This window comes from Panthera onca, chromosome B4 (genome assembly GCF_046562875.1).
Source record: "Panthera onca isolate mPanOnc1 chromosome B4, mPanOnc1 haplotype 2, whole genome shotgun sequence".
Classification (NCBI taxonomy): Eukaryota; Metazoa; Chordata; class Mammalia; order Carnivora; family Felidae; genus Panthera; species Panthera onca.
This window is the reverse complement of record NC_138345.1, coordinates 129,475,700-129,488,069: the sequence shown is the minus strand read 5'-3', so window position 1 is coordinate 129,488,069 and position 12,370 is coordinate 129,475,700. Positions and strand designations below refer to the sequence as shown.

Below are 12,370 nucleotides of genomic sequence, written 5' to 3'. Positions count from 1 at the left end.
CCTACCTAGCTAGCCATAGATACCATCAGGTAAAGAGACACTTTATAGCGTGTGTGTGTATAGATAGGTCTAGTTTTAGTTACAGATACAGCGGTGTATGTGTTACAGCCTGGATGTATACAGTTTTGCCCAAATCAGTCTGTTCCTGTAGACCTGGCTGGATTTCAGAGTGAACGTGTTGATCTCAGGTAGCCCCCGAGGGTGCTTCCCGCCTTGTTTCTATCCATTACCATGTCATTGCCAGTGTTTGGTAATATTAATTAGAATCTTCTTACTTATACGTGGAAGAATTTGTAATGGAGAAAGAAACATTTGCTTTCCTGAGTGATTCACTCGAAGAACAAAGAGAAGTAATACGTAACTACTGTAATCCAGTCAGAGGGATACTTTGAACGTACGCTGGAAGCTACTGCTGATGACGTCAAGGGTATAAACGTTCCTCCGGAATGCAGAGCGTTCACGTAGAGAAAGCGTACATGAGATGGTGTCATAGCGTGTACCAGTTGAACATAGTTATATCTGAGAGGGAGAAATAGTCATAAGAATTTACACCTGAATGAGGTGTAGGTGAAAGAGACGAAGTCTAGAAGAGGGAAAAAAGTAGGGCTTGCCGCTTTTTAAAATAGCACTTATCGTTGTGATTTTCTTTGAAACACTTCATGGGAGAGTACATGTGGTTCACCCTGACAGCGGAAACCTTTGGGGTGTTTGTTCCCCTAAAGTGAAGGGAAGTAACAATAGGATGGAAGAGTTTGGAAGCCTCTAGGACCGAGGGGATAGTGGAACCACTGGAAGAAGGACTCCAGAGTGCGCAGTGAGACTGGGTGTTAAGTAAGGGCCTCTGAATCTGTTAGGAGAGGAAAATAAATGCAGGCAAATGCTCAGGCCATGGAGGGAGGCCCAACTCATCTAGCTGAATCCCACTGCAAGGCCCTCAGCCATTCGTAATCTGATTTGCCCCAGTCCTAAATGCAGCTCGGGACCGGCAGACTTTTTCTGCGAAGGGCCAAGGGCTAAACGTTTCCGGCTTCGGAGGCCGTACGGTGCCGTCACGCCTGCTTCCAGAAACAGGTGGCAGGCTGCATCGGCTCACAGCCCGAAGGTTCCAGCCCCTGATCTACACTGGCTTTTCCTATTAAACGTTGCCTCTCGACAAAAAGCCTAGTCCTGATGGAGCATAGCACCAGAGAGGACCTTTCTGTTACATCCTGTAGTCTCTTAGCAATAAATCAGCCTGAGAATCTGAAGTTAACACATACACATTTACATTCCCCATCAGTCAGATAGCGTTCTCCCACCTTCCTGCAAATATTTGCCCTGTTGAAAGTTCCAGCAAAGACCATGAAGTAAGACAGGTCTGAGATCATGTCTTCGTTGCTTATATCGGAGAACGGGTCCCACTGAGGTAGTTTACTCTTGTAATTGTCCTAAATTGGAAAGCAGATCCCTGCGTTGGGTGGAGCTTAATTTTGTGCCAGGGGAAGGATAACATGCAGACTGATGCAGTTTGAAACATTTCTCCTCCCACGTGTGTGTCCGTGTTTGCGTCTGTCCCTGTGTCATTGTGCGTGTACGTCTGCGTGTGGGTGGGTGTGTGTTGGTCCGGCCGTCGGGGGAGAGGTATCTGTAAAGTCAGTTCTCTTCTCTCCTGTAGGGCGGATACGCAGCCTACAGATATGCACAGCCGGCTACCGCGACCGCGGCCACAGCCGCTGCCGCTGCCGCCGCAGCTTACAGCGACGGGTAAGCGGGCGGGGAGCCCGGGGGGGCCGCCCAGGTGCCGCCCCGCCTTCCTCCTGTCACCATTTCCGGATCGCCACTCGGGGCCACCCTGGGTTCCAGATGCCTGCAGACCCCCTTAGGCCCTGTGCTCCGCCCCCCTCCCGCTTATTCCTGTCTCTCTTTGGCTTTGACCCCAGGCTCCCTCTCTCCCTCTTCCTCATCCCCACCTCCTTGCTTTTCCATTGGATGGAAGTCCTTCAGAAGTTTCCAGAGGTACTGCATTTGGGCGTAGAAGCGGACAGGTTTCCGTTCTGCCCGTTCCCTAATAACGTTGAGGACCGAGTTACTCGCTAGTCTTGATTAGCACAGTAAGCCTCTCATTCTTTTAGATCATGGCCTTTTCTTGCTCTCCCTGATTGTCTTTCTTCTCTCCAGTTACGGCCGGGTATACACAGCCGACCCCTACCACGCCCTGGCCCCTGCCGCTAGCTATGGAGTTGGCGCTGTGGTGAGTATTATTATATGTACCGTGTTTTTTTTTTAACCACTTTACACCTTTTAACTTTTACCTGCAGTTTGCAGAAGCTCTAGAAGTGTGATAAATTCAGGCCTTCTTCCACTGCCAAAGTGTTGAAGCCACAGAAAACTAGCTGGAAATTCGTATCGCCTTCATCTGTGTGTTGTAGCGTGAGCCCCTTGACCTGGTTACCAGCAGCAGAAAGGCATGAATAGTGACAGTCTGCCCCGGGTGACGGCATCATTTGGGAGAGAAAGAAGGGAACAGGTTGATCCTTTATATTGGCTCAGATGTTGGATACATATACCTGTGGCTTGGTTTAACTGATAGGTCTTAGCAGAGATGTCGGGGGAGAGACTCCAGCTTTCACAGTAAGCTTTCCAAAACCTGTGCATTAGTTTCAGATGCAGATATCAAAGGATGTCCTTGCCATTTCTGAGCCTTCTGGCAGAAAGCACTACAAATCACCAAATGAATGCCTTACAAAGGTCTTTTCTATCTGTAACATTCATAGCAAAATACGATGTTTTCCTGGAAGCGTAGAAAAGATCCATAGACCTCAATTTAGAATAATCCTCCCCCCAACCAAACTCGAACCCTCACCGTGGTATTTTTGTGGTGGCCTGGATACGTCCAGGCCCAGTGATAGTGACTCACCGGCCGCAGCAGGGACACACCGTGTCACAGCGACATCTCCTAACGCTGTGTGCCATCCAGAGTACAGCCAGGCAGCGGCCTGGGGGTCATGGACGACAGTGTGTGATGGGGAGACAGAGTGATAAATGAAATTTAAGACCGGGAGGAATATGAGAGAGCCCATCATTTCTCACACTAAATTTCTAATGATAGATTTGTGGGAGGAAGTAACAAGGTCCTGAGGGGAATGTAGGTGTAGACAGACAAGATAAAGACAGTGATAGAAGTTGCTGAGATTTTATGTGCCAAAAAGATACAGATCCGACCCCGAAAGAATGACCCAAGGAGAGAGATGTTCCTAGGGAACTTTTAATGGAGATAGGTCGTTAGATAAAAGAAAGGAATTAAAGCCCAGTTAAAATGAGAGAGAGAGAGAGAGGGAGGGAGAGAAGGAAGGAAGAGAAGGGAGGGAGGAAGGAAGGAATGAATTCAGATACGTCAAGAAGCACCTAGTTGGCACATTTTGTAGGTTATAGAGGAACTAGACTTTAATATTTAAAAGATTGACTGTGGTTTAAATCCAGCACCATCTCGAACATGGTATGTGACAGTTAGTGGTCAGAGCACCTGAGCACCTATTCCCTGCAGACAGGTAATGTGCAAGAAGGTGAAATCATCTATGATGTCATCAAGGTAAACCGAAACTCGTGCTAAATTTTAAACATCAGATTATTTACTGACTTGGTTTTAAACTCTACTGAGTTTCCCTTCTTTGCTAATTCATGTAAATCATTAAGTACAGTGTCGTCATACCCTCTTCTTGAGAATATCGGGCCAGCAGTGAGTGTCGTGGGTTCTGGTTTGAGCCCCTTAGAGGCAGAAGTTGGTTTCCCAATGTCACTGCACAAGGTCACATCGTACCAGTTGCTTTGAAGCTTCTAAAGAAACTGTTTTCCCAAATCCCTTTTCAGGACACTTTTCTTCACCTTTAATGTTTCTCTCATCAACCTTCTAATTATTTTTATGTCTCTAATTACTGCAGGCGAGTTTATACCGAGGTGGCTACAGCCGATTTGCCCCCTACTGAAGTGACGTGAGACCCCGCAAATGGGACAGCCCCCCAGTTCATGAGGCCTGGCTATTGCAATATTTACTAGTAGAGGAACTCTATAGCAAGATGAAGAGGAAAAACAAACAAACAAACAAAAAAAAACACAAAAAAAGAGAGAATACTTTTTTATACCTCACTATGTTCTTTGAATATGTATTTTTCCTTTAAATTTCTGCCTTTAATTCTTTTGTTCCAAAGATTGTGCATTTTTTTCTTTTTTTTTTCCTTTTTTTTTTTTTTAACTGTGGTAAAAAAAAAAAAAAAAATAATGCATTTCCATGTCTGTATGTCCGTGCTAGCTCATTCTGTCAATCACGGAAGAGGCAGTTCATGAGGAAGGAGAGACCTTAGGAGCTGATGAACGCATGTGATCAGAAATCCGCAGACAGAGTTACCAAAGTGTATCCGGTGCTGAGTGGCTGGGGGACAAGCAGAAGTGGAGATCTTTCTGCGACAGGATATTCTTCTAGTCTTCTGAGTTTCTGGTCTTCGGCAGGCAATTCTGGTTGGCTGTGGCTGGAATCCACATGCTGATAGATGACAGGAATTTGTGCTTGCAAAGCGGGAGAATTAAAAGCCACTGTCCTCTCCTCTTCCCTCCTGTCTTCTCCATCCTTTTTACAATCATCTTACCTGCACAGCCTGAGACGGTTGGCATAGTTTTTGGAATTATAGTATTAATATTTCCAAACACGCTCTCAGACTGTGGATAATAAACACCTCATTAGGAAACCGATCTCAGAATGAACTCCGGAGTGTGAAAAAGATCATTCTTTTCTTTCTTGAGATCCTAGCATTCCTGCTGGGCCTCTTCTCCTTTCTCTGAACCACGGCTTGGCTCATCTGTCCTTTTATGAACTCCCTGCTCCCACGTCCTCAAGAGTCAGGAATTTAGGACCCAGAGACAGGAGAATAAATAGCCAGCGACCAGATTTCCCGGCTTGAGGGTTAGAAGTACAGAGTGTTGGGAGTCCGTAAAGACAGTAAGGAAAAGAAAAGGGATATCGGAGGGTGTCTGGCAGGGCTCTGATATTCCTGTCCTTTCTCTTACATCAGGAGGGCAGTACAAGGTGTAAAACGTATGAAAACCGTTAGCAAAAGATCAAGCACTGAGTGCCGGGTCCACTGTCCCTGGAAGCTTGCGGTGACCGGGGCACGGAAGGGCAGGCATGGGCGCTTTGTACTGGCTCCAAAGCCATAGGAATTCCCAGCTCCCGGGGCCTCTGCGAGCCACTTCTCTGTCCACAGTCTTGAGCTCTCATGGCCCTTCCGCCCGGCTTCTCGTCATCCTCCAAAGACGCCAGCCGAGCACCCGCCTACTTGGCATACATACCAACACTACAGGATATCAAATCCGAGCCCCTGAGGTTGCTCCCCTCCCATCCTGGAAGGAGAGTCTGACATGGCAAGGATCTTCTGTGTTGCCAGGAAGAGTCATGTGGTGGCCGCAGCAGTGGGTCACTGCCGCGGCCCTGCGGCTTTGATGTTACATGTATAAGCAAGGTAGGGGAGAGGCGTTTCTCTTCTAGCTGGTAATGGTAGAGGCCAGGGTCCTGCCGCATTTCCAAAATGAAGGCCTGAGAAAATAGAAAAGCACGTTCTGTTTGGCTCCCTGGTCTATTCACGTTGGTACTAGGGTGACCTCTCACCCAAGGGATAGCTGCTCAAGGGAGTAATTCAGAGACATGGAGCTTCCGGTTTGGTATGGGTTTATTTTCCGTTTGTGTTTTTGTTTTTGTTTTTTTTTTACTCCTGCCTCCACACATGTTCTTGACTGATGACTATTCGTGTCCCTGAATTAAAATGACTGACACATGGCAGCATGAAGCATCCTTTGTAAGCAGAGTGATCTGTCCGGGAGGGACTGGCCTGTCGTGTAAAGCACAACTCTTCTCCCCCCTCGGAAGCCCCGCTCTCCTGATGACCGGGGGAGAGGCTGTCCCTGAAACGAGGGGAGACGTCAAGGAAGATAGAGGCCTCGATGCAATCTTAACTGATTCTGGGGAGGACTGCGTGGAACAGGGGACACCAAACTGCCCGGGCCGTTGGCCACTTTGAAGGGTTCTCCTCCCCAAGCCAAAGTTTGGTTCGTTGCCGTTAAGACAATTTTTGTTGTGTTGTATATAAATATTTTAGTTAGAGGAAGGGTTCATGGGATGCGGGGGCTATCACAGTTCTAGAGAATGGGGGCAGGGAGGATTTTTTCCCCCCCTTTGCTTTTGGCTTTTGTTTTGAGGGAGAGCTTTTACTGACTAAAGACAGAGAAACCTCGGGTCGTGTTCAAACAGGGGCCATTGACGAAAATGGCAAATCACGGCTCGGTGGAGAGCAGGCCAGATTTTACGTGGTTGTGGCTGTCGCAGGGGAATGAGCTTAGTCATTTGCTCTTCTTTTGTCCGAGAGAGAGACAAGGACGGTGGGAAAGGGAGAGAAGGCAGCCCCCACCGCCCTTCGGAAAGAGGCAGAAGCTGGAGCTTGGGGTTCCTTGCGTGCATTTCAGTTCAGCGGGTTCTGGCTGAGGACTCCGCGGGCAGGCCCTGCGTGCCCTGCTGCGTCTCCAGGGATGGCTTTGAGCACGGCTTCCTCCAGCTCCCTTCTCTAAGGAAGGCCAAGCAGAGTTCGGCTTTCGCCAGAGGGCCTTTGCTTTTTAGCGTCAGCACTGAGACTCGGGGCTCCCGTGAGCACCCGAAGGAGACGGTGTCGGCCTCCCCCTCACCTCTTGAACTTTGAGACTCCGTAGAGCCAGCCCCCTCGGAGGCAGGTTCCTCGGAGCACCGAGGCTTGTCTGCTCCCGGCTCTGGTTCCCGTCGCACCGAGCGACCGAGCCGGGAGGGAGTCTGGCGTCTGGGGGTTCGTGGGCGGATGCCGCTCGATGATCCAAAAACCTCACCGATGCTGAAGGCCAGCACGTGACCGATTTCCACAGCTTTCCCGTAGCTCCTGGCGTGGACTCCTGTGCTTAGCATCTTACTCCTAGAGAAGCTGGGCTCCTTTAATGAGACCCCTAGCGAAAACCGTCCTCTCGGTCTCCCTCTTTCGGCCCAGAGAGCTGCCCGTAGGTCTTTTCTGGAATGCCTTGTGGTGCGCGGTTCACCGGGTCAGACGTTGTGACTCAGCGTTTTTAAGGCTCTCGGGTTTGCCGGCCTTGCCACCGACCCCGGCCTCCGGCAGCCACGAGGTGGGATGGAGCCAGTGTCACTTGTCCTCGAAAAAGAAGGGCACCGGGGCTCAGCTCCTAGTTTAAGAGGGGAGCTAGTGGACGTTATTCAGTAGAAACCCGGGACAGCAGCTTTCCCTGAAAAGTAGAACCCCTCAGGGGCTGGACCGCTCTGACTTCAGGTCATACTTTCCTAGCCGTGCAGCGGAGCAGTGGGTGAGTCAACACCCCCCGTTAGTTTCCTGACGGGAGGGAGGTGTAGACTCGGGATGGAAGCCACCTCGAGGACCTGCAGGAAGGCCTTGATCACCCCCCTTTCCTCACGCCGGGGCCCATCTGGAAGGCACTCCGGCCGGGAGCCCAGCGTCCAGCCCCCTCTGCTGCTTGCAGCCTCTAGGACAGTAACATTTGCAGAATTGCAGACTTTTTTCCCCCAGTTGATAGGAAGAAAGGGACTTTGGGGGGTGGGGGTTGGGGAAGGGGTAGTGGTGTTTTAAAAAGCATAAGTTACCTGTTTGCACTGTTATAAGATAGGAAAAAAAAATAGTGGGCAAGGTGAACATCAGACGTAAATTTGCGTGTTTTTATTTTGTCATGCTCTTGAAGATGTCTGACCATTTGTAGGTATACACCAGTGAAACTTGATTCTCTGTTGCATCAAACACTTTTTTTTTTTTTTTTGGCAATGTTACTGTCCACAAACCTCTTCTCCCCTCCCTTTCCCTTTTCCTGTGTACTTCTTCATACTTGCTTTACTGATCAACCAGGCAATAGCCATCCAAGAGCTAGAGCGTGAAGCAGGGCCCTCTCCAAGTAGGCTCTGGGTGTCCTAAGCCAGCACGCGCCCTCTGGTTCAGCGAGTGCAGTCGAGTCCCTGGCACCTGTCTTGAAAACAAGGCTTACAGACCAGACTCCAGCGAGTTCTCGAATTCCTGAATCCGATGGACCAGGAATGAGGAGCTGAGCGTGGAGGGGACCCCTCGGGTACCGAAGTTGGCTGTAGTAGCTGAGTTCTTCTCCACGTTACCGGAACTGTAGCCAGTTACAGTTTACTCAGGAAAACGGTAGATCAATTCAGCCATGGTAGTGCTGGTTGGCAGGGATTGGTAACTGAGGGAACTGCTCGTCAGCCAAAACGCAAACCTTGCCTTTAAGGAGACTGCCGGCGGGGGGCTGGGGAGGGGGGGAGGGCCTTTCCGTGTCCCTTCTGGCTGGTGGTCACACTCGCCTGTGTGGGGAAGGCCCGGTCACACTGGCAAGCAAAAAGGGAACATCAATTCTCTCTCCTCTCCCCACCCCCTGCCCCAGTCACCGACACCAGATTCCCAGGGGGTACACGCGGTTTTGAATTTTTTTTTTTTTTTAAGTGACTTTCGGTTTGGTTTTTCTGGGGACTGATAAGTGCTTTAAGCAATGTCTCTACCCCGTTGAGACTCCCAGCTTAGCCATTTTCTTGTATTTTTCTGTTCACAGTATTTGTGTGTGTGTGTGTGTGTGTGTGCTCGTTTTGGCTGTATTATATATCGAGTGATGAATTGATCCTCTTTTTTCCCTAAGGGATATGAACTGTTTTTGTTTTTGTTTTTTTTTCTTGTGTTCTAATCCTGCTTGTGAATAGCTGGAGCAAACCTGGGGCTGACACACGTAAGCTAGGGCTCAAGTGCTCAGAGAGCCAGCGCAGTTGACTCGTCCCGGACAGGCGACCGGCCTGCGTCTCTGAGCCTTTCAGTCCAAATCTTTGCAAGGCTGAAAACGCCACAGACCCTCTCCTCTCCTCCCCACCCCCCATGGCAGGGACTGGACCATCCCAACAGGCAACACGCAGCCTCTCCGGCCCCCTCCCGTTGCCATGGCAAAACAGGTACCTTTGGGGCACGGGGGCATCACGTGGGATGCTTGTATAATTGACCACCTCGCCTTCTCTCCCCACCCCCTCACCCCCAGAGTCACTTCCTAGGACACCCGAGCTGCTTGCCCAGGGTCCTGTTTCCCTGCGAACTCCAGAGAAGCACCCCAGGGCTTTGTGACAGTCTCTGACTCCCTCCCCTTCTCGTTAAGAATCATATTGTATAGTAGCTTTCAGACCATACAGTATTCATTGGGTTACTCCTATTATTATCAAGTAGCTGGAATTGTGAAGGTCGGAGTAGTTAGATCTTTAGCTTTTATTCCTTATTTTTTTGTATTACTATCCATGTGTATAAATTATTGATCATGTTGCTGGCTTTTATAAACTCTAAGCAAAGGAGGAGCACTGCCTCTGCCTTTGCAAATGGTAATGAAGCACTGTTTTTAAATAAAAGAGAGAAACACCATTCTTGGGCCTGTGTGCGTTGATCCGGGGATCCCTGTTGCCTCCGGGAGGCTCAAAACCTACCCCTTGGATTTGACTTCTTCAGACGGAGGAGAGAGGAGGCAGCGCGGCACTTTCTGGGCGGAGGGCGCTCTGGGTCTGGGTCTTGCGGGCCGGGGGGGGGGGGGCGGGTAGGTAGGTGAGGCCTGAGTCTGGGGGAGGAAGCTGGGGGGGGAGGGGCGGGAGTGGGGGCCGGGGGGGGGGGGGCAGTGCCTCACCGTGGGTTCCTCTGGGCTGGGCAGAAGCTGCATTTTGTGCTTCTGCCTCTGACCTCCTTTCAGCCCTCGTGCTCTCCTGGACTCCTCGCTGCCCCCTCCCCTTCCGGCCACTTGACCTTCCTGCCTCACTGTCCCTGTCATGGTGTCCCCTGGGCTCCTGTGCCCTCTCCTTCCTGTGGGGTCCTGCTGGCCCTTCTCTCCCCTGGCCAGACCTTCTCACCCGCCCCTCCTTTGCTGGTTTCCCCCCTCCCCCAGTCTCCAGAATTCTCCACGAGCCTCCAGTGCCCTTCGCTCGGCTCTCCGGTCACCCTGCTTCCTGTTCCGTGGAGGAGATGGAAGTGTCACCGTCTCCCTGAAAGATTGTGCTTTGCCACCAGACACCTACCCGAGTTTACACCCCTTCTTCCCCGCTCTCTCCTCTTCTACTGGAAACACATTCTTCACCTTAGGAGCTGCCCCCACACTCGTGCCCCGCACCTCATCCTTCCGGGGACCTTTGTCGTGCCCTCCTGCGAGGTCAGCCTTTCATTTCCTACTCGTTAGTCCCTCTGGCATTTAAACCTACTTACACCTTTAAGATATTTTTTAAGTAATTCTGCAAGATCCCAGGTCCTCTCCTACGTGACAGACTTCTGGAATCGATTTCTGCCCGCTGATGCCCTGTGATCCTTCCACCTGCACAGCCACCGTGGGGGGGTGAAGGCTCCCTCTGCTGCCACCGCGCTAGCTAGTGGGTCCCACTTCCTCTCCAGTGGTCCCCGTTTCCATCCATTTGCCCAGCAACGCCCACCACCAAAGTCCGTTCTCCGTTGGTAACCTGCTCGTTACCAACACGGCGCGTGCGTGGTCATGCGCTTCTCTCCAGCAGAACACCATCTGCTCGGCTCCGCACCCTGGTCCGAGCGCCTGGGCATCGGGACAGCCAGCACCAGGCACGTGGAAACTATCTGTTGGGGGCGGGGGGGGGGGGGGGGGGGGGGAAGGGCTGCATGAAGTGAGACACAGTTTCCAGCCTGCCTTCCCCTCTGTGGTCGCCCCGAGTGAGTAATCGGTCCCGCTTGAGAGCCATCCACGTTATCTTCTCGATCTTTCTCGCAGCCCCGAGGCAGGCACTTGGGCACCAGCCCTCCCGGGTCTCTGGGTGCCCCCTCCTTTGCTGAGTACACCACGTGGGCAGAGTCCTGACTGCTCTTCTCCCAGGCCATCGCTAGGGGTGTGTTTGCAGCCAAGTGCCCCCCCCCAGGGAATGAGCGTCCGTCTGGGACAAAGAACAAGCTAAGCCAGACGGGGATCCTCCGCGTAATCCGGCTGCAGTGTAGACCTTCGGCATCCATCCGGGCTCCTATCACCTCTCCCTCCACGCCCACGGGACTTGGGGACACCGAGGCTCCCGCAGTCCCCTGTGCCAGGAGCACGAAAGCCCTCTGTCTCTGCCCCAGTCTTGTGTTTCTACCAGGATGCGGGAAACGGTAACGGGCCAACCTAGCCTCCAAGGAGGGAGAAGTCGAAGCCCAGACCTGATACGTTGTCACTCCCCTATTTAAGACGTGGAAGCTGCAGAGAGGTGACCTAACTTTTGCCCTAAGTCACCTAAGTAGGAAGCGGCAGTCCCAGGATCCAAGCTTAGCCAGTGCAGCCCAAGTCTGTGCCCTGTGACCTCTGAGCTCTGGTGTTTCCTGGCGCTTCCCTTGTGGGAGCTCCTGCAGGGGGCGCCTGGGTGGCCCAGTCGTTTGAGCCTCCGACTTGGACTCAGGTCGGTTCGTGAGTTCGGGCCCTGCATCAGGTTCACCGCTGTCAGCCCGTCAGCACAGAGCCCGCTTGGGATCCTCTGTCTTCCTCTCTCTGCCCCTCCCCCACTTGCGCTGTCCCCAGTAACGAATATGTAAAAAAGAAACTAAGGGACTCCTGCAGAAATCCAAGAGCCAGCCAGCTGTACCCTGCCCCTGGCTGTCCCTGTGCCTTCTGTAGGGTCCTCTTCCTCCACCCAGCCTGCAAGTCCCCGTGTCCCTGGGCCCCTCCCCTCCCGAGAACTTTGCCGTCAGGTTCTGCTCTCCGCAGGTGACAGACCACCCCCCCCCCGAAGTCCGGGACCCCCTCCCCCAAAACTCCACACCCCGGAGATCGTCTCGCCACCCCAAACCTTGCGTTCCCTCGGTCAGTGAGCTGGACAAACGTTGGCAATCACCGTGTTAAAACCCAAAGGAGAAAGGAAAGGACGAGTGAAAACTCTTGCTCAGAGGAGGGTGTCCCCCACGTTTGCCTCGGGCCCCTGCACCTTCTCGGTCTTTCACTGCCGCGCCGTCCCTCTCGCTGAGCCAGGTGCCCGATTGTAGCACCCTCCCCGGCCCCAGCCTGCTCTGCGCCCAGCACCACTGCCCGTGCCCGGATCCACCTGCCGCCTCTCCCGCTTGCTCTGCCCAGGGCAGGAGCGGGGCCCCGGCACCTTCCACCTGCCCCCACCACGCTGCCTGGCCTCCTGCCCCTCCTCCCAGCTCGTTCCATCTAACCTCCTCTGCTCGGAAACAGCCCCGGCTCTCATCCTTCTCCCCGATTAAATCCTGCCCCTGGGTGACCGGCCAGTCGCAGCGAGCCCCCTCCACCTATACGACTTCCTATTTGACCTCCTTCGGAGCCCTTAGCCATCCCAAAATCATCT

General features: G+C 52.4%; 1 protein-coding gene across 26 annotated transcripts in view; it reads left to right on the top strand.

Annotated features, from left to right (window-relative positions):
- RBFOX2 (RNA binding fox-1 homolog 2) overlaps window positions 1–9,458 on the top strand; it is a 286,269-nt gene extending 276,811 nt beyond the window's left edge. For 25 of the 26 annotated variants that reach the window (XM_081796248.1, XM_081796234.1, XM_060656475.3 and 22 more), the window contains 3 exons: window positions 1,655–1,743; window positions 2,158–2,230; window positions 3,918–9,458. In XM_081796248.1, coding sequence (XP_081652374.1) covers window positions 1,655–1,743; window positions 2,158–2,230; window positions 3,918–3,962 — 207 coding nt within the window. In that variant the 3' untranslated portion in view covers window positions 3,963–9,458. Of the gene's footprint in view, window positions 1–1,654; window positions 1,744–2,157; window positions 2,231–3,917 lie in introns of those variants that run through there. The other variant, XM_081796243.1, reaches the window with a different exon arrangement.
- The last annotated feature ends 2,912 nt before the right edge of the window (window positions 9,459–12,370 follow it).